This window comes from Bolinopsis microptera, chromosome 9 (genome assembly GCF_026151205.1).
Source record: "Bolinopsis microptera isolate Bmic1 chromosome 9, MBARI_Bmic_1.0, whole genome shotgun sequence".
NCBI lineage: Eukaryota > Metazoa > Ctenophora > Tentaculata > Lobata > Bolinopsidae > Bolinopsis > Bolinopsis microptera.
The window spans coordinates 4896542-4917545 of record NC_087080.1 but is presented as its reverse complement, the minus strand read 5'-3'; the positions used below and the strand labels follow the sequence as shown (position 1 = coordinate 4917545).

The following is a 21004-nucleotide window of genomic DNA, read 5'->3' as shown; positions in this document are numbered from 1 at the left end:
TATTCCCGTGCTGCCCCACTGTTTCGGTCCGTCCTCCAATTTCACTGGTGTAAATGCCTTAAAGCCCTTAATGCTGTGGCCTACCCATTCATACTTTTCTCTGGCCAAGATTTAACCACGCGTTAGCTATTATTTTACTCTAAAAGTTTAATTAAAAACTGGCTGACTCTGTGAATTATTTTCTGACCGAGTTTGCTGCTCAGACTCTCCCCGAAACCACTAAAAGTAGAAACCCAACCGAATTATGTTTAGTTTATTTTAAAATGATCTTGTCCATTTCTCAAACGGAAATTTCTAGACTGAATCACAAAAAAATCTCTCATGTCTCCAAATTAGATTGAGTGGAAATGTGTAACGAAAGGAAAAAGTTTGGTCATGACAACATTTTCAACAAAATGCTATAGAGTAATATAAAAGTAATTATATCAAGAACTTGTGATTGTGAACTTGATCAAGTTTTAGTTTTTACACAGTCTGCTTCATTTAAATTCAGACGAAGTCGATGAAACACAAATATTTTTGACCAGTGCTTCAGGAGTGTTGGACTAATGAAGCTCAAACAGATGATTATCGAATAAAGAGTGCAGTAAAATATATTGATTAACGATGTCAACCTTTCCAGATCGTTGCTCTGCAAGAAGCAAGAATGCTAGTTTGCGCGGCGCGTCGAAGTCCTCCAATAAAATATACTTTCATCATCTGAGTTCTGATCAATATCACGAATCAAAATTAAAAAGTACAAATAGCAATGGATAAAAGTTCCGGGTACCCTTCTGACCAAATAGTATCTAGTCCTTCCGAGAATAAAGTTCCCATTCGTGAAATCGGATTTACGGACCTTCTGTCCACATTACAAAACAAGTTGAAAGCTTCGTAATCGTATTTCGAGGACTACCGCAATAAATTAGTTTCAAGATTAAGTTAGGGCCAAATGAGCGTCTTAAATAAGTTCGGTGAGGCTCCACATTTGTTCAATTTCAAATCATTAGAGGAACAGGGGCCCGAGCTGAACTGATCAGATTCTCTAAGTTCCTAAATATTACCGGGTCCGTTCTGATGGTGATCAGAGGATTAGTTCAAGCTGAAGCTTCTTGACCAACTTGTTGGTAGGGCACTTGAAGTTAATGATATGCATTTGATTGTGTAAGGACCTTAGATATATATAAAATGCAAAAAATTGATTACGTAATATGTGAACAACAACTGATGGAGTTACCGCCGAAAATAGCGTTCTGACAATTCTCTCCGTCAGAGAGAGTGTGATCTCCGGTGGTCAGAGCACCTGGTGGTCAGAACACAGAGCTCTAAAGTATGATCTACGAAAATAAATGAAAAAAGCTGATTACGTAATATGCGAACGTCCTCTGAGTGGAATTACCGCAGCAAATATCTCCACGTGAAAACCACTGTAACACTGTGGAATCTCTGATGGTCAGAGCACAGAGCCCTCATTAATTACCACAATATCACAATGTAACAAACTATGATCATATTTCCTGTAGAGTTTCTAACTTAAAAAGGAAGTCAAGATATTCGTACTCAAGGTTCACATTTATAAACCAGGCCGGATACCCACAACTTTCGCCCTCCGTGCAGCTGGGTCATTTTTTAGAGAAATAGGGACCGAATGAATATAATAGTACTCAGGTTTATAATAGTACATGGTTTAAATGTTTTTCTCAGTCATGTTATCATGTTTCCAAAGATTTATCTGAAGTAGTACAATTGTACGGTATGGTGAGCAATTTATCTATCAAGAGTCGTTTTAGAATTGAAATACAATTTAAGATAATAAAGTATTTGATGCGTCGAACTTCGAAGTCAAAGCTTAAGTGACAAGAAAATATCATACATAACATTAACATGTTATATATAAAATGTTCAAAATATTCCCAAACCATTTTAGGTCGATAAAAATCTTATTTAGTCTGGACACTAGAGTCTAAAAGTTATACTTATTGTATGTAACACAAGTCCAAATGTGTGAACGTAACTGTTCAGATAATAATTTAGACTTTTAATCTTTAGCTTAAAATTAACCAATATCGAGCGAAAGTATTTAATTTTAAGCAACTGCAGCATTGCTTCGGCTGAGTTTTATCAATTAAATCTAACATCGCTATTAATCAAACACGCTCTATTAAACTTAACATAATACATATACATACAAATCACAATTGCTATGTAAATAAAAACAATAATTGTAAAAAATATAATTTTGCAACCGCTAAAAAATTATGTTCTCAGTACACATACCAATAACCGAATACTCAAGAAAAATCAATCTAAATCGGAAACAACACAGACAGAAGGTGGAGGGGTGACGTGATGAGATTCCGAAAATATCTTTAACTCGGTCGCTAGGTGGAGATCACCGAGGTTCCTCAGAATCTGAAAAATGAACTAATTACATCAAGTTTTGCACGTTAATAAATAAATAAATAATAATAAATAACAAATAAATAAAGTTTTGTTTGTTAATCAATTTGTATTTTCATCAATCCTCAACACAAAACTTGGCAATCAACAACACTGATAACATGCTTAAGTAAAAATGTAATCAATGAACAAACCTCGTGATTGATAGTGTTATCATTTGTTGCAATTCCAAACACTGCAGAAAGTGTGAGAAAGAGTGACGCTACAGTATTTGAAATCTCGAGTCTTCTAAGAATATCACTAGGTTCGAATAGTGACTTCATTAGATTTTCAGTACGCTGAAATGTTGTCCATTAATATTTTTGTAAATGTGGGGGGATAGGGAACTTTGGGGTCGTTCACATATTACGTAATCATTTTTTTAGAACATTCCCCCCCCCCTGTCCGTAATCAGTTTTACACATAGCTATTGTGTCAAAATTGCACTAGCGTAATCATTCGGAAACCCCCCCCCTCAGCTGATTACGTAATATGTGAACGACTTTTGGGACGTTCGAGAGAATAAAATTTCTGTGAGGGTGCAATGTTAACTGTTACAATGTCAATTCCTTCGCTGAAAAATCAGGACTATTTATTAATAATTGTAATACAATCAGTATTATGCAGTAAAACCCCGAATTTCAATTACCGCGGAGGTTGGGGAAAGGAAACATTCGCGGTAAATCGGGGTTTTGTTTCTTTACATTATACATGTTACAGTTAGGTGGGGGAGGTGGCTGCGGAATATCGGGGTTTGCGGTAAATCGGGGCGCGGTAAATCGGGGTTATACTGTATTTACATTTTTAATTTTATACTGAATACTCATTCGAAAAACAATCATCCCCAAATTAAAGTCAAAGCTATAAATTAAGAACCAAACAAAACAAAAATTCACCTTGGTCCTTTCCATGGATCTTATCAAGGTTAACAAATCCATGAGATGGGAGGCGGTTTTAGTCTGCAGATCAGTTCCAAGACTTCTTATTCCACCAGTGACCAGCAACTTCTGTACTATCTTCATGACATCGGGGATAGATGGTTCACCGTTCGAATTTTCGACGCAAACCTAAGAGTTTATTGTGCTAATAGACGTAGATTCTGGTTGGGATGTGAGGTGTATTTGTTGACCTTAAAGATGATCCCTGATGTCATATGTAATATAGGGAGGAAGCTCTCAATACTTACGGTACCTTATATCTGTATTCCATTATGTGGTCAATTGTTTGAGGAAACTGACGTAAAGAGGAGACCCAGCTTTCGTACATCGTAACGTTCAAATCAACTTCAGTACTGAAACGTTAAATTTAAATCACAAAAGCTGTCACTGATAGTTGGTGGTAAGTAAGGTTTTTTTAAAACGCAGTATATGAGGGAATTGGGACCCCACATAACAGGTACGAGCTCACCTCAATATGAAAAAGATAATAATATCTTTTGTCTTAGTGGGCCAAAATAACAGCAAATTGGCGTTTACAATTTACAGTGCTTACCATGAGAAAGATGAAACAGCAACTAGTCTTTCGTAACCCTGTAAGTGCAAGTTTCAGTGATCAAATCTTACTATATATAAAGCGAGACGATATATATGGTTCCGTGCCATTTTACTGACACCACGGCATCACCTTTAACGCGACTTTCCGCAAAAACCGTAAAAGATATAAAACTGAAACTTTTTTGCCTGGGTCAAATGCTTTAATGGCCTACAAATCAGCATGAAAAAAAAATTTGCCAAGAATAGGAGTTTTAGAGCCCAAAATTTGGACCCCCAAGTGGTGTCAAAAACGCGAATTAAATAGGTAATAATTATTTTAGCCTCTTGAGTCTTGACACCATTTTAGGGTTATACGGGTTCCTGCTAGTATATATAAGGTATATCTGATATCATAATTATCATCATTATGTGCATTCTAGTTGACCTAGGAGGTCAAGCATATTTAAAAAAGTGGCTGCAATAAACTAATCTGCTTCCACTATTGACCAATCAAACGCCAGAATCACTCTTACTATGTTTCACCTGACACATTCCCACCAGAATCCCCACCAAATTAAAACAAAATGTATCTCTTTTACACAATCTTAGTAATTTTCTAAATCATCTTATCTATGGGAAAGAAACTGATAATTTTAACTATCTAGGTGAAGTTCAAGTTGATAATATTATCATTTTCCTCAAGGTTGTTTTAGTTGTGGAACATCCTTTGTATTCTTACGTTGCGATAACAAGATATCAAATTCTCTAAAGTAGGGGCGATCCTTTTTTTGTCACTGAAATTAGATATTTTTAAAGCTATGAATTAAAGATAGGTTCAATGAGTAACAACAAATGAAAACCTAGAAAAAACCTATTACTCATTTACATAACAGAACACAGGAGAAAACATATCAGATAATCAATACAGACTCTACTACAAGTACATTGTGCAGTAGCTTTTAACTTACGCAGTGTTCTGGAAAGTATTGATATCCGGAGCCTGAAATTAAAAGTTGTGTTACAATCCTGAACCAAGTATGACTGATTATAACTTAGCAATATGGCCAGTTAACTTTGGACGAAACACACTGATATGAATAATGTACACAAACGTACTGAATGCACGCACAAGAAATTTAATTACGTCGGCACGCGCGTTCTCAATATAATTTAAATATATTTCAATATAATTTAAATAATATAAAGGGAAAGGAAGCAGTTCTAACGAGCTCTTCTCAAACACAAGGATATATCTTGTGAACTCGGCTAGTATATATGAAACATTTGTCATGGAGTTGTAGAGGGAGTTATGTGCCTCGCCGGGCTAAAGTAGTGGATGACCTTGATGTACGGCAAGTTAAACAAGGATCTGAAACTACTAGGTTCCGTACAGACTCAACTCTGCACCCGTGTCAATATGTTCATTATATGCAAGCCTTTTGATTTATAATATAATCGCTGGCATGATTTGTCGCTGCTGTAGGTACCATGCTACATATCTTCCAATCTATGCGCGTTACAAACACACAATATCTAAATAGCGACTGAGTCAAATGTCCCATAAACCAAAACACATCCGCTTGGTGTTTAGCAATGTATTACTGATGATACAATGCTATATATAGCATTGTTCTGCCTCGTGTTGGAAAGCACTGAAAGATGACGATATTTGCATTAACTTTAAACTCAAATTGTACTATATGTGTATAACTGAATACGAAATATACAAATTGCCACTTACGGGTAAGGAAATCTCAGCTGGAATGTTTAGTTTGCCATCACGAAAATCATCCTTCGCGTCTTTTATAGACTTCTCTATCTGTTCTGAACTCAGCCGTCCAGAATTGTACATAGACCTCATTTCCTCCTCATCGCCAATTTTCACTTTAAGATGAATCATTGAAGTTGCATCTATCTCCACAGTGACTTTTATCTTGACCGACCCTAACGTTGATTTTAGTTACAATTTAATTGAAACGTATAAAATATTAGAAAAGCGTAAATGTCATCTCAATTGCAGAATTTGCTCCTAATCATTTTCAGTAAGGGGTCGTTCACATTTTACGTAATCAACCGAGGAGGAGTTTCTAAATGATTACATTATTGTAATTTTTACACAGTAGCTATGTGTAAACTGATTACGGAGGGGGGAGGGAGGGGGGGGGTTAAAAATTGTACAAAAAGTACGTAAATTACGTAATATGTGAACGACCCCTAATAATAAAAATCATGATGAAGAAGCTTAATGTGTAATAGTAATTTTCAGTTAATTAAGTTAATAATTTTAGCACAGCCGTTGATGGAAAAATTACGAGCTCATATAAAAGCATATTAAAGAACCCATTACATAGGATTGTCTAGACTTAATCAGTTTCTGATACTCTACGAAAACGTATTCCCTGTCTTGTAGCTTGATTTATGGCTCATCAGGTAAAAGATAAACAGGGGTAAAACCTACCTTGCAGATCTGGTGGAATGTCAGATATCACAATCTCTCCAAGATACATATTATCCTTAACTCTCCTCCGTTCCCCTTCGTAGAGAGCGACTTTTACGCTGGTTTGATAATCATGGGTTGTAATACAGTCTAGTGATTTCCGGTTGGGGATACTGGAGTTTCGGGGCACTATAGGAATGCTCACGTGACTGCTGTCTTCAATTGATAATGAAAGTGGGGAGACATCAAGGAGGAGTAAATCAAAGCACTGCTCAGGAGATTTTTTCTTCATCTTTTTCTTTGCTTTTATTTCCGAAAAATCATTAAACATGACATCATCATCATCATCATCATCATCATCGAAACGATCAGAAATCATAAATTCGGGTCTCGAAACTAAATCACATCTGATTTCATCCATCTCACAACTTAACCGTTTAATACTCGATACTCCTCCCATTCCTCCTCCTCTCCCTCCTCCTCCTCCTCCTCCTCTCACTCTTCCCCCTCCTCCTCCAGTCCTGTACACTGGAGCTGCACCAAGACTGACAGGTTTAACATCAAAACAAGTAGGTTTGTAGGAGGGTTTAGCAGGTTCTATCAACGAAGCTAATTCACTAGATGATTCACTAGATGATTCACTAGATGATTCACTAGATGATTCACTAGATGATTCACTAGATGATTCATTAGATGATTCATTAGATGAATCACTAGATAATTCACTACATGAATACATTTTTAACGGCAGAGTTCCTGTATTAGATGAAGAACTGGTATTATCATCAAACAGTGAATACCCTGTTTCTTCTTCGGAAGGAGTTTTATCAAACAATTCTCGAGCAAATTTCATCTCTACACTATAAGTTTCAGATGAGTTATCATATGCATCAACAGATCCAGCACAGATTCCAGAAAATGACGTACCAGAGGCTGTACCATAGCAAAGCATTTCACGATATGACTCATAGTCCTCTGTCCCAGACTCCCTCTCCTTCTCCTTCTCCTCCTCCTCCTCCTCCTCCTCCTCTTCCTCCTCCTCCTCCTTCTCCTCCTCCTCCTCCTCCTCCTCCTCTCCTTCCTCTGCACTTGATTCGACAGAACTGATATCACCAGTAACCAGCAGAGATTTTGCAGATCCCACACTCTTTTGTTGTACACTCTGTTCCGGACCGGGCCCGCCTCTCAGTCTCAACACCAGGTGCAGGGTACTCTCCTTTGATATGTTGTAATCAGATAGAGTCCTCCCATCCTCAAGTTGTTTTCCTGCAAAGATGAGTCTCTGTTGATCTGGGGGTATCCCTTCTTTGTCCTGGATGGATTGTTTCAATTCCTCTACCGTCATACTGCTCTCTGAGTCCAATGTAACAGTTTTGCCGGTTAACGTTTTGACATAAAGTGCACCACCACCTGCTTGTACAGGCTGTTTAGATGGTACAGGGCCACCACCTCCCCTCAACGTTGGAACCTGGAATATAACACTTCCCTCCTTGATACCGTAGTGAAATAACGGTACGTTATCATCCAGCTGCCTTCCATCAAAGATTAATCTTTGATCTGAAGCGAGGGTTCCAGTTATGGACTCAATTTTTGATTTTAGATGCAAGGCTGAAAACCCAGTGTTTACAATTACGAGGAATTTGGTTCCAGTACCAGTTAATGTACTGACTTGTAAGTTAGCGTTACTTGGATTCCCACGATATGGTCCTAGTTTACTCTCCATGGACAAGGTGCAACCTTCTGTCACTTTGTAATCATCTAGAGTGCTGTCATCTTCCAAGTCTTTCCCTGTTAAGCGAAGGCGCTGATATTCTACAGGGATTTTGTTATCTAGACGTTGCTCATTTATTTTTTCTTTTATTTCTCTGATCGTAGCAGAACCTCTTGATGCGATGATAATAGGTGTTTCTGTAGCGTCTGATCTTATAGTGACAGTGAGAGGGATATCTTTTACACGATAAGTTATATTTGAAAGTGATCGGTAATTCAGCTCAGCTAGGGTTTTGTATTGGTCCTTAACAGGGAAAACAATGTGGCTGGGAGAGATGCCTCTTGTATCAGCCACAGATCTGGCAATATCCGATAAAGTTTCGGACAGGAGAAAAGACATAGGCTCATGTTTTCCATCCTCTGCTGCAATAAATGCCAAGTAAGGAAGTAATTTAACATCCGAACTTGCCCATCCGTATTTATCGATGTTACTCAGTGCCGGAATAACTTTCTTATTACGTGCGCGTGTCTCAATCATCGTTATATCATCCTCATGATACCCAACATCAGAATGGTCTTCCCAAGCCATATAAGCCAGTTTATCTTGTCTCAAAGTCGCCAGTATCTCCTCAATATCAATCGTTTCCTCTCTCACCTCACCCTCTTCTCTCTCTTCAACAGCAATGAAGCTGGTAAGTGGACACAGTATGGAATGTGAAATAGAAAGTTCAGTTATTGCTTCTTTTCTCTTCCTAAAGTGAGCCTCGTGTTCCATCTGATCCTCCCTGAGATTCCCCTTGAAGTAATCCTCTATCAAGGCATTTGCAGTGAGTTTGTGCAGTGTGTCTCCTTTGGTAACATTTAGATCGGCACAACTGACCAGAGTCTCCAGCTCCTGTTCCCCAATGTAAGCTAGCAGTGTTGCAGCACGGCAGTTAGGGACGAAGCCGTACATTGTCTGTCTGGTTTTGTTGAAAAGCGAGGATATTGACACTGGTGCTTGCTCTATTTCATCTCTGTTCATACCAAATACTTTCCATCTCAAGTCAACTTTTGTTAGACCCGGTTCAGTACAGATTTTCAGGAATTTAGCAATGCTGGTTGGCCACTTTCGTTTGGCATTACCATCAAACAATTCAAATGAACCACCAGAGACTTGACCGAGGTTTTGCATGAAATGTTTATTTCCTCCAGTGGTGATAGCTGCTGCTAATATCCTATCTGAATAGTTGAACTGCCGTGCTGTTTCCAGGGTGAGTTTTGGGTTTGTCACCAAGCCATCGCTGATTAGTATAAAACTGTTCATAAACTGTCCCGGGATCTTTGGTTTCATGGCAAGGTATGCACTAAGAATCTTGTACACATTGGCAGATGACTCGGTAGGTTTTAGATCAGAAATAAATTCCTTGGCAATATCCCTATTTTGCTGGGTAGAGACAGCATGATAGGGAAATAACTCCACAAAAAGCGCCCCAACCTTGTAAACGTTGAAGACACACCCCTCTGGTAACCGCTCCAAGAAACACAGCGCTAACTTGATCACATCAACCCAGGACCCCTCTAAACTACGAGAACAATCAATAACCAAACTAATCATCTTAACACCCTCAGAGAACTGAATATCCGGGTAGAATGTGAGCATGGCAGCCTCGCTGCTCCCGTTTTGTTCCACCCACATCCTCGGCCGATGGATCTCAGCCAGGGAGACTCTTAGAGAAAGCTCCTCAGATAGAACTCCTTCCCATTTTACCGAACAGGTGGTGTCTGTTTTCTTCACCTGCACAGTTCGTCCTGGAGAGTAAACCTTGACAATATCAAAAGGCATGGCAAGAGAAGCATGAAAGTTGATGGGTGTGGCCTGACACGTGACCAGCGTGGTATCCGTGGTGACCTGAGTTAACTTGTTATCAGTCCCTCCTTGAGTCAGAGCGGGTACACTGAACACTATCTCCGTATCCTCTATAACAAGCTCAGTCACGTACAATATCTTGATGTGAATAGTGACCGGACCAGCTGGCACATTGCCCAGCGCGACGGAGAACAGGTCAGGTTTCTCTTGTTCCATCAGATACGCTCCATGACCTGCCTTTACCGCGTTCCTATATTCCCTCCTTGCTTCCTCCTTTCTCTTAACCTTTCCCACCACATGTTTATTACCAATATAAGCTTCAAACCCGCACACTGCCGAGCTATCTGTGATGGGAAACAGGTACTTTGCTTCTTTCACCGACTTCTCGTTACTCTCGTAGGATTGTACAATTGTGACACGTGCTGCTAGATCAGTCAGCTCGCTGTAAACATGGATTGAACCGGAGAGTGAGGCTTCTTTTCCACCAACTAGGAGACCAACTTTAGGACGGGACACGCAGGAGCCGTCAAAGATTTCTTGAATGTTGAAGTCAGAGGCGTCCTGGAATTGTAGAATAAAATGGGGCAAATATTTTATTTACATAGTTACATTCAACATTGTTTAGATTGTATACCGGATGTAGTATCTGAGGTTGTATCGTTGTACAATGTAAACGGATGTTATGATGTTATTGTATTGTATTTTATATTTTATTTATGAAATATAAAATAAATCGATTACCATGCTCTAAATCAATTAGCATGCTCAGTGTAGTTCCATCATGGTATTGGTGTTAAAGATATATCACTAATACTTGAATAACGAAAAATCAGACTCTGTGAGTGAGTACTGAGTATTTTAATCTACATTTTTAAAAAACGTATAAAATTTATTAAAATAAACACAATAAATTAATAAATACTTAACGTAACAAACTGACCCGGTTATGGAAGGATTGTACATTATTCTCATCAGCAAAGTCTTTGTTCTTGTTTAATTCGTTTAGAGGAATATCACAAGCTATCAGTTCTACAATCTCAATAGCAGTCATGTCAAAAATGCAATATTCGGCCGTGTCGAAAGCGGAGGTTGGCCGATTTCCTGCGATATTAAAGTTAAATTAGAATACTACACATTTTTGTGCTGTCCTGAAAATAATTGGAGTTTTGTACGTTGTGCAGCAGCAGAAATTGTTTAACCACATCAAATTCGCAATATAGTAGTACGCTCATTACTTATTCAACACTCAAAGCAGATATCTCAGATATCTAACTTTGAAAACATTAAACTTTGTTGAAATAATAACTACCAGATTTCGGCACTCCAAGAATGGAATCATATCTTGGCGGGGCCCGTATTACATCACGCATAGATACTGTCGTCTCAAATACTTCTCCAACGCACACTTTACATTTAAAGATAGCGTTGTTTTCTTTGTTTAGGTATTTAGCACAGTCTCTGAATGATAACAGAGTTGATTACTAAAAAGAACAAGAAATATCAATTTTTAACTGCTGCTAAATTTGTATTGATGCGTCTCCTAAACTAATATAAGTTAACAAGTTATGATCATGAGCACAAATTATCAATAATCATAAGTAAAAAGTAATCAAGAGTTATCTTAATGGAAAGTATTTAAAAAGGAGAATGAAACAGTGGCGTAACGTTGCCTGTTGGCGCCCCCCCCCCCCCCCCCCCCCCCCTTTTGAAACTCACTCCAAAGAAGAGCTGAAGTAGACCCCGTTACCAAGGTTACCAGAGTCTCTTCTCTCTACACCCATCTCACTCTCTATCTGTGGTAAGTAATACTGATCATCATTATCTCTTATCATAAGTGTTACATAACGGGTGATGATTATCTCTTATCATGAATGTTACATACATACACATTACACAATGTGAATGAGAGAATCTTATACTCTACCAATCTTAAAAACTGATATTTTCCCGACTGATTTACCCATGATATTATATCCAAAGTAAAGTTCGATTGGTTTATAATAGACTTGGCTAATAGTGTGGAGGTGATTCATTTTTACTCTCGATAAAAATGTACAAAACTTATTTCCAAACCAGGGTGGGTAAATAGAAGCCTCTTGATAGAATACTGATCACATTCCTTTCTGATGTCACATGATATAGCATCTTGCACTTTCCACTTCCTCCGTTAGAGTTACTGGCAAACAGTTGGGCAGATATTGGGTGTTCCAGAGGGCAGGATAGGGCTTTCTTGTGAGTCAGAGCTGTGGAATATGGTGATCTTAGTTGTTAAGATACTGTAACACTGTAACACTGTAACACTGTAACACTGTAACACTGTAACACTGTAACACTGTAACACTGTAACACTGTAACACTGTAACAATTTAACAATGTAACACTGTAACACTGTAACACTATAACACTATAACACTATAACACTATAACACTATAACACTGTAACACTGTAACACTGTAACACTGTAACACTGCAACACTGTAACACTGCAAAACTGTAACACTGCAACACTGTAGCACTGTGACACTGTAACACTGTAACACTGCAACACTGTAACACTGTAACTTACGTATCGACGATTCTGTGACGGGACCACTGAATGAAAAGTCCAATATCGCGTAAACTTCTTGTATGGAGTTTAGTTTTCTTGGTTGAGGCGCCACAGCTAAAATGTCCAGACAGAGCTGCAAAGTTAAGGGTTTAGTAACAATATTATACTGTGATGCAAAATGCGGATCTTTCTGGAAACATCAAAAATCTACTTTATATTATTCAAATTGTAGAGCGATGTTTGTTCGCGTGTAATATCCAACCCACTTTTAAGTGGTTTCAAATTAAGAAAATTGATAATAATCAAGAAAACGGTAAGAGTTAGGGGACTGGTTTCCCCAAACTTCGCGGTAAATTGGGGTTTTACTGTACGCGTTTCGTGAGAGAGTTTCACGTCTGTTTAGACCCTAATAGGAAGTTGAATTAGAGCACAACCTTACATTTCGATACGTTAATAAGGCTTGCTTGCGTTCTCAATTCTCGCCCTCGTACTGATAACGTTTCTTATTTTTGTTTTAGCACGTACTATAGTGCAACAATCCTCCAAAATCGACACTGTCGCACTTCAGTGCGCTACCTGGACTGTAGTGCGACACAAACTCTATTGCGACAGATGGGGGTTTTGGCAGTGCGTTTACCGTTTTAGCTAATATATATTAAGTTCTACTGTCACTTGAAATTTTACAAATGTATCTGATGCATGTTTAACCGTTTTAACTGTTACTCTAGTAATACTAAAATTATGATTGATACTCAGCACTCCTCATCTTGTGCAATATTATTGATTTCCAATTCCCCCTGAATGTATTTATTAATTTATCCAGAATACTCTTCAGATGTCATGTTCTCACATAAAAAGAGTAGTGAAGACAGAAGAAGAGGATTTGAGAAGCAAAAAGTATTTCCTTGAACATATCAGGGAACGTCATTATAAGCCTGACCTGCAAGTACAAGATGAGAAGAACAGTTTACTACGTGAATCTACTAGAGGTTCTGTTCATGAAAGCGGTTCTGTTACAGAACAAGATGGTTGTTGTGTTCAAAACAAATGTGATGTTCTTAAATCAGAAGTTAAAACGGAGCCGGGCGAATTTACTGGAGAAGCTGGAGGCTTCCTCTGCTCAGTTTGTGGGGAAAAGTTTCTAGAGGAGGACAGTTTTATTGAGCATATCAATGATCATGTTAATAATTCTGGCAAACAAAAAAGATCAAGATGTGATGAATTTCAGAATGATAATAGTAGCAAAGGATCAGGGTCTTCAGTGATCAGTAATATATCGGACAATTCTACCATGTCTCAGGAGAATCCCAATCCTCAAGAAAATATTCTTGCTAGTGAAAAACTGTTAAAATTTCCTGATTGTTCAACTTCAAATGTAAGTGCACGAAAAACAACTCTTCAATATCCCTTAACAACTCAAACTGGGGTAAAATCATTCACATGTCTATATTGTTCGTATGCATCAGTTCGGAAATCACACATCACAGTACATATGAAGACTCACTCCAAAGAGAAACCTTTTAAATGTTCAGAATGTTCGTATGCAGCAGTTCGGAAATCACACATCACAGTACATATGAAGACTCACTCCGGAGAAAAACCATTCACATGTCTATATTGTTCGTATGCATCAGTTCGGAAATCACACATCACAGTACATATGAAGACTCACTCAAAAGAGAAACCTTTTAAATGTTCAGATTGTTCGTATGCAGGAGCTCTGAACTCACACCTCAGAGTACATATGACGACTCACTCCGAAGAGAAACCTTTTAAATGTTCAGATTGTTCGTATGCAGCAGCTCTGAAATCACACCTCAGAATACATATGAAGACTCACTCCGGAGAAAAACCTTTTAAATGTTCAGATTGTTCGTATGCAGGAGCTCTGAAATCACACCTCCAAGCACATATAATGAATACTCACTCCGGAGAGAAACCATTTAAATGTCCAGATTGTTCGTATGCAGCAGTTCGGAAAGCACACCTCAAAAGACATATGGATATTCACTCCGAAGAGAAACCTTTTAAATGTTCAGATTGTTCGTATGCAGCAGTTCGGAAATCAAGTCTTCGAGATCATCTTTTGTAACTTTGCGATAAATTCAGTTTGCTGCTACCGCGTAGTAAGCCTTTGCGTGTGTATACTTGTACATTACTATACAATGTACACCACGGAGGATGATTTACATTTGACCCGATCTCAGAAGAAACTCAAGGATTTCAACTATGAAGAAAAGGAAGATGTAGAGGGATGTGCTGATAGATGGTTCACTTCGATGGCAAGAGAACTGAAAGTAGAAAACTTCGAAATTCGTGGAGATATGGACCAAGAAATACTCATGTCTCCGTCTATCTATAAAAGGTATATGGCAGAATGGGTTATGCAAGCAGCAGACCTCGTACGACGGCAGAGTAGTCAGATGAGCGCTATGATGGAAATCGTTGAGTGCCTCAAGACGGAAGCACTAGCAGACAAGGAAAAGATGGTCAGGTTGCAGGACCAGTTGCTAGTGCAGAAGGACGAACAACTACAGTTGTTTAAGACGTCAGTTGAAGAGACAGTACAAACAACGGTGGAGACAGGGATTAAGAGCTACAGTGCCGCTGTACAAAAGAACAGCACAAATGGCGCGGTCTGCAACAGTAAAATTCTGAAGAATGTAATAAAGAGTGTGGCTGCAGAGGAGGACAGGAGCAAGAATCTGATAGTGTTTGGACTGAAAGAAGAGGATGGAGAACAGCTTCCAGCTCTGGTAACCGCAGTATTGGAGGAGATCGGGGAGAGACCTCATTTTGAAGCGACTAGAGTCGGCTGGAAGAGGCCAGGTATCACGGCTATCCGACCAGTCAAGATCACCGTCCCTAGCTCAACAGCAGTTCATCAGATTCTGATGAAAACAGGGAGACTGAGGATGGCTGATGCACACAAAGATGTATGGATCTGTCCTGATAGATCCAGTGAAGAGCGTGCAGCAAGGAAGAACGTGGTAACTGACCTGAAGAAGAAGAAGGCTGAACAGACTCATCTCGACCACTACATCCGTAACGGGAAGGTCTGTAGCCGGGTTAAGAAGGCACCATGATGGCGTAATTCATGTTTCTCGGACACCGATCAGTATAATATGTACTTGTAGGAGTATTTTAAGAGTTTACGGACGTTATCTGTATTTGAGAGACAATTATATTATATAAATACATTATTATTTGATTGTTTCACACTTTTCACGTTTCATAATTTTATTACTAGGTGGAGGTGATGTTATTGAGACTTTGGGCGGCCAAAAAACTCCTGTTCTGAAAGTTGTCCTCTGTACTTGTTTCACTGACCCACGCTTTTTAGCATTTATACATTTCGGCCCATTTTATATGTTTGTTCGAATTGCTGTACATTTGTATACTTGCTATTTTGTAAAAGTTTCAAATCAATCAAATCATCTGTTGACACACTCCGGAGAGAAACCATTTAAATGTTCAGATTGTTCGTATGCAGCAGCTCTGAAATCACACCTCAGAGTACATATGAAGACTCACTCTGGAGAGAAACCTTTTAAATGTTCAGAATGTTCGTATGCAGCAGTTCGGAAATCACACATCACAGTACATATGAAGACTCACTCCGGAGAAAAACCATTTAAATGTTCAGATTGTTCGTATGCAGCAGCTCTGAAATCACACCTCAGAGTACATATGAAGACTCACTCCAAAGAGAAACCTTTTAAATGTTCAGATTGTTCGTATGCAGGAGCTCTGAAATCACACCTCAGAGTACATATGACGACTCACTCCGGAGAGAAACCTTTTAAATGTTCAGATTGTTCGTATGCAGCAGCTCTGAAATCACACCTCAGAATACATATGAAGACTCACTCCGGAGAAAAACCTTTTAAATGTTCAGATTGTTCGTATGCAACAGCTCAGAAATAATACCTCAGAATACATATGAAGACTCACTCCGGAGAGAAACCATTTAGATGTTCAGATTGTTCGTATGCAGGAGCTCTGAAATCACACCTCCAAGCACATATAATGAATACTCACTCCGGAGAGAAACAATTTAAATGTCCAGATTGTTCGTACGCAGCAGTTCGGAAAGCACACCTCAAACGACATATGGATATTCACTCCGGAGAGAAACTATTCAGATTTCCAGATTGATCGTATCCAGCAGTTCGGAAATTAAATCTATTAAAACACCAGAAAATCCATGCTAGAGGAATCTAACCCAACAGATTAAGTTCAAATTATTGGATATAGGTGATTGCTTAGACATTACTACTTCTTGTATCATTTTAATAGTATCAATACAAAGTTTCCATTCAATGACAAGTAGTCTTATTTCTAAACTAACTTTCAACACCTCGAACTGTTTACATACCTGAAAATAAACTAAAATATTGCGTTACAATAATCTGTAACCTATTTAATGTTAGCACCTAGACATGAACTTTTAATATGAAATTCAGCAAACCTGGGATATGAAAATAGAAGAGTAGACAGCACGTAGATTTGGAGGGGTGCAGTGTTCCCAGCCCTCCGATAAATGGTCCCCAAGTTCCTTTATCTCGGCTTCACTGGCTCCGGTTTTGAGCAAGTGGGCTATATCATGCATTATTGATAGGTCCCTGAAGTTAGGGGATCATTCACATATTACCTGATCACTTTTTGGACAATTTTTAACCCCCGGACCCACCCCCTCCGTAATCAGTTTTAACTATCGTGTTAAAAATACCACTAGCGTAATCATTTAAAACCCCCTCAGTGATTACGTAATATTATGTGAAAGAGAATGTTTTCGTGGGTACAATAAACTAATTGGAAAAAGTTGAACTCTTTCCTGATAATTGCTTGTAAATAGTTACCTATGAATGACGGATACTTTCCTGATAATTACTTATAAATAATTACCTATGAATGACGGATACTTTCCTGATAATTACTTGTAAATAGTTACCTATGGATGTTACTGACGGATACTTTCCAATTCTCCAACTGTTTAAAAACTTCCAATAGTTTTCTCCAGTAATAATGTAAGATTTTGTCTGAATTTCCTGGCATCTTTGTATCTTGGTTAACCTACATACAGTTGTGTAACTTTTAGTAAAATTTAAACAATGTCAAACTAAGTTGAACAAGTTTATAGATAAGATAGTACAGTAAAACTCAGATTTACTGCGAATCTCAATTTCCCGTGGCTATTTCCTTTCGCCCAAACTCCACGGTAAATCGTAGTTATAGTGTATTTTTATCACATTGTCCATTTCGTCATACGAACCTTCATATTTGGGTGGCTGAGTGTATTCGTGACATCTGCATGTGGAGTAATGAAGCAGTACATGAACAAAGCATCTTGGAAACTTGAGAATATCCATCCTTTGTTGTGATTCATTGCCTGAATTGTTATCAATCTGGAAATAACTTACTTTGATCTCTTTATCATTCAACTCTGTGATTTAAAAAAAAAAAAAAACCAAAATAGAACGATAGTAGTTTTCTCTAAATGAACAAAATGAACAGCTAACCTAAATATAATACCTTAGGAAGAGTAACCCATTTCAATACTATGTACTCCTCAGGAGGAGTTCCTTCATTCATCCAAAGTTCTGTGCATCCCTGAAACATTGGATTTACGTAATCTACAGACCTATTTTCTCACATTATCATTATCATGATTAGTGAAACACTTCAAAGCATCTCAAATATCCTTTAGTAAAGCAATAGTCTAAGTTAACAGGATTGTGAAATGAGATAAGAGTGGTAACTGCACTAGAGTTACTAACTAGAGTTACTTACTAGAGTTACTAACTAGAGTTACTAACTAGAGTTACTAACTAGAGTTACTAACTAGAGTTACTAACTCACAGTAGTGGAGTATTTGACACAGCGGAACTTGCTGCGGTCAATTTTGACGTCTTCTTTCCCTTTTGTTGCCAGATCCCTAAAATGGATACTAAGATCAGCAAAGATGACTAGAAATATAGATGAAGTAATTCAATAATTCTCATTCACTTCTCATCCTATACTTCGGTAAAACTTAACAACTGAAAATCAACCCATGACAACTGGTCCCGTGAAATTTACTCACTGGAAATCTGGGATTTTTCTATAGTCTGACTCGAGTTCAGCTGAATCACCCTGATCTGGTAAATCTGAACATTTAGATATTTTAACAAGATTCATTTGTAACCACAGATTTAAACTTACCGAGTTATGCGTATCATTTATCAGCAAAAAACTGTCCCTAAATTCGTTTCGGCCCAAAATAATACTGTCTGAAAAATAAATTATGAATCTTTACCTATTCTTCCAGACTGTAATTTTTCAGTATCACTCAAGACCAAAGATTTATCCAATTCTAGTAAAGAGTTCGCAATGATGCACTCTTTTAAGTAATAAATATCTACAATAGGTATTCCAAGTTTCTTGGCAGCCCTGCCACGGTACGTATCCTTGGTGAGCGTTGGGTTGGTGGACACGATGAATTTAACCTACGAAGGCTCGTGTAAGTTCTGCACTCACAAACATAAATTAAATCTTTAATGTAATGTATTTGGTGAACAATAATCGTGAGAAGCCTCCACTGATTTATTTACCATCGATAAATTTTTAATTAAAATAATCGTTTTATTATAGATCTAAATATCTGTGAAACTTGCCTTCTTGGTTAAAGAATATGAGACACATCCTCCATGGTTCAGAACTTGGTTTTTGATACGAAGCTTTTCTTTATAATTGATTGTCCAGTCAAAATCAAAGAGAACAACTACGTCTTTGAAGGGCATTATCAGAGATTCTTAAACTAAATCAAACTTTCTTTTGATTGCAATACGGGGTATGGGCCATTTTCTGCTCTTCAAAGTCAAGTCATCCTAATATAATAACATAATAATCACCTTAATAACACCAGAATGTGTGTGTGTGTGTGTGTCTGTCTGTCTGTCTGTCCGTGTGTAATTTCCGGTCGGTTATACAAAAAAAACGGTAAGAGTTACGGGACTGATTTTTTCGGTATAGTGTCGACAAAACTCTGATGAAGCCCATAGGAAATTTTTTAAAAAATCGGCCGGTGGTAAGTGGTTTAATTGATGGTTTTGTACCACAAATGTTACATAAAGTTGCTTGAGCAGAACGGCAAGAGTTACGGGGCCTGCTCTCTCTTTCTCTCGCTCTCTCTCATTACTGTGTAATAAGTTATCTGCTGCATTTAAGTAGCGTCATAATTGGATTAGCCCAGAAGATTTGCTGTAATGTTATACCTTAAGCTTATTAGGGGAGGGAGTACTGTTAGTGTTTGGGGTCTGTTTGGACTGCAGAGAGAGAGAGAGAGAGAGTTCATACGACAATGTTATGCGTGTTTTCAAATATAATATGCGGGTGTGGTGCGGAGTTAACAAGGGTTAATTTCTATAACGATTTAAATAAAAATAGAAAGCGGTTCAGGACGGGAGTGATGAGGTGTAATACTCGGTGTTCAGACCTTATGATCATGGAATGTGGTGCCTAATAATGATTAAATTATCCACAAGAAATAACTGATTATGAGATTATTGTTTAAGAAACTATTGGGTCACCTAATGCGGGTTTTGACTCAGCGGGTAATTACTCCTACCCTTTTTAACTGCGGCAGTGAAATCCCGGCCGTAGGCCGGGTTACACTAGTTATATATATAATATAAAAAGATCATTTTTTAAATGATATAGTAAAATCATTTGATGACTCCTTGATTGAGATGACGCAAATGACGAATAAGTTGTTTCGCCATTTTGAATATTTGGCGAGAATAATAATGATCTGAGAAGGTTTTGTTGACAGATGAGGCGCCTCTAAACTTAACTGAATGAAATTTTATTGACTAGTCTTATTTCTGTTGTCCTGAGTTATTTCTGTTGTCCTGAGTTTCTCCACTATATAAAAACACCGATTTATTCAGAAATAACGCAGCAGTCTAAACCATTTAGGACGTCCACCAAAATCGCAGATTTTCAGACCACCCCCCTCCCCCTGTACGGGTTTGTCCGAAATTCCAAAACCACCTCCCTCCCTATTTGACGGACGTCCTAAGTAGATGGCCCCTTAAGAGTTTGAAAGAAGTTTTAAACAAAAAGGGGTCATTCGAGCGGATACCATGGCCTATCGGGCGCCTATCGGGAGGACTCTCATGCAATCAAGATACCGATATAGCCGGGTATATGTGATCTCAGTGACGCGAGCCACCGTAGCAAGCAGCACCAGATCAGTGAGCATTATCATGCAATCACCTGTAACTAGCTGAGTTTATAAGGCAAAAAGTAATCCTGTTCACATCGCATTTACTATCTACACATCCTTGTTTACATCTTCTACCCTTAACGATGAACTCATCTGCACTTTCGGACTCCTTTGGATCACTACCGTCCATGGATGCGGAACTGAAAAAGCCTGCATTAGTTTGCAAGAAAAGGGACGCCATCCTTTCTGGAGATATTATTTAATTAGAATACATGATTTTATAGTACAATTTATAATACATTTTATGTTGTGTGACAATCGATTTCATAGTACTACAATTTATGATACATTTATGTTGTG

General features: G+C 38.2%; 1 protein-coding gene across 1 annotated transcript; it reads right to left on the bottom strand.

Moving 5' to 3' along the window:
- Positions 1-1785: 1785 nt before the first annotated feature.
- On the bottom strand, positions 1786-19310 carry LOC134821321 (uncharacterized). Its single transcript, XM_063832050.1, has 22 exons — positions 19092-19310; positions 18734-18923; positions 18521-18584; positions 18298-18373; positions 17971-18048; positions 17711-17827; positions 17390-17511; positions 16907-17060; positions 12454-12568; positions 11960-12129; positions 11603-11679; positions 11196-11344; positions 10827-10987; positions 6349-10447; positions 5632-5834; positions 4859-4890; positions 4630-4684; positions 3910-3947; positions 3610-3709; positions 3315-3485; positions 2574-2717; positions 1786-2391 (listed from the first exon to the last, which is right to left on the bottom strand). The coding sequence occupies exons 1-22, from the start codon at positions 19215-19217 to the stop codon at positions 2281-2283; spliced, it is 6552 nt and encodes a 2183-aa protein (XP_063688120.1). The 5' UTR covers positions 19218-19310; the 3' UTR covers positions 1786-2280.
- Positions 19311-21004: the final 1694 nt, after the last annotated feature.

What these genes read in the sequence shown, in the direction of transcription:
- LOC134821321 (XM_063832050.1), bottom strand. Translation starts at nt 19,217, where the DNA reads ATGCCCTTCAAAGACGTAGTTGTTCTCTTTGATTTTGACTGGACAATC. An exon ending in TGATATCTTGTTATCGCAAC is followed by an intron (nt 3,948 to 4,629) that starts GTAAGAATACAA and finishes TTGCACTTACAG; the next exon opens with GGTTACGAAAGACTAGTTGC. An exon ending in GCTGTTTCATCTTTCTCATG is followed by an intron (nt 3,710 to 3,909) that starts GTAAGCACTGTA and finishes TTAACGTTTCAG; the next exon opens with TACTGAAGTTGATTTGAACG.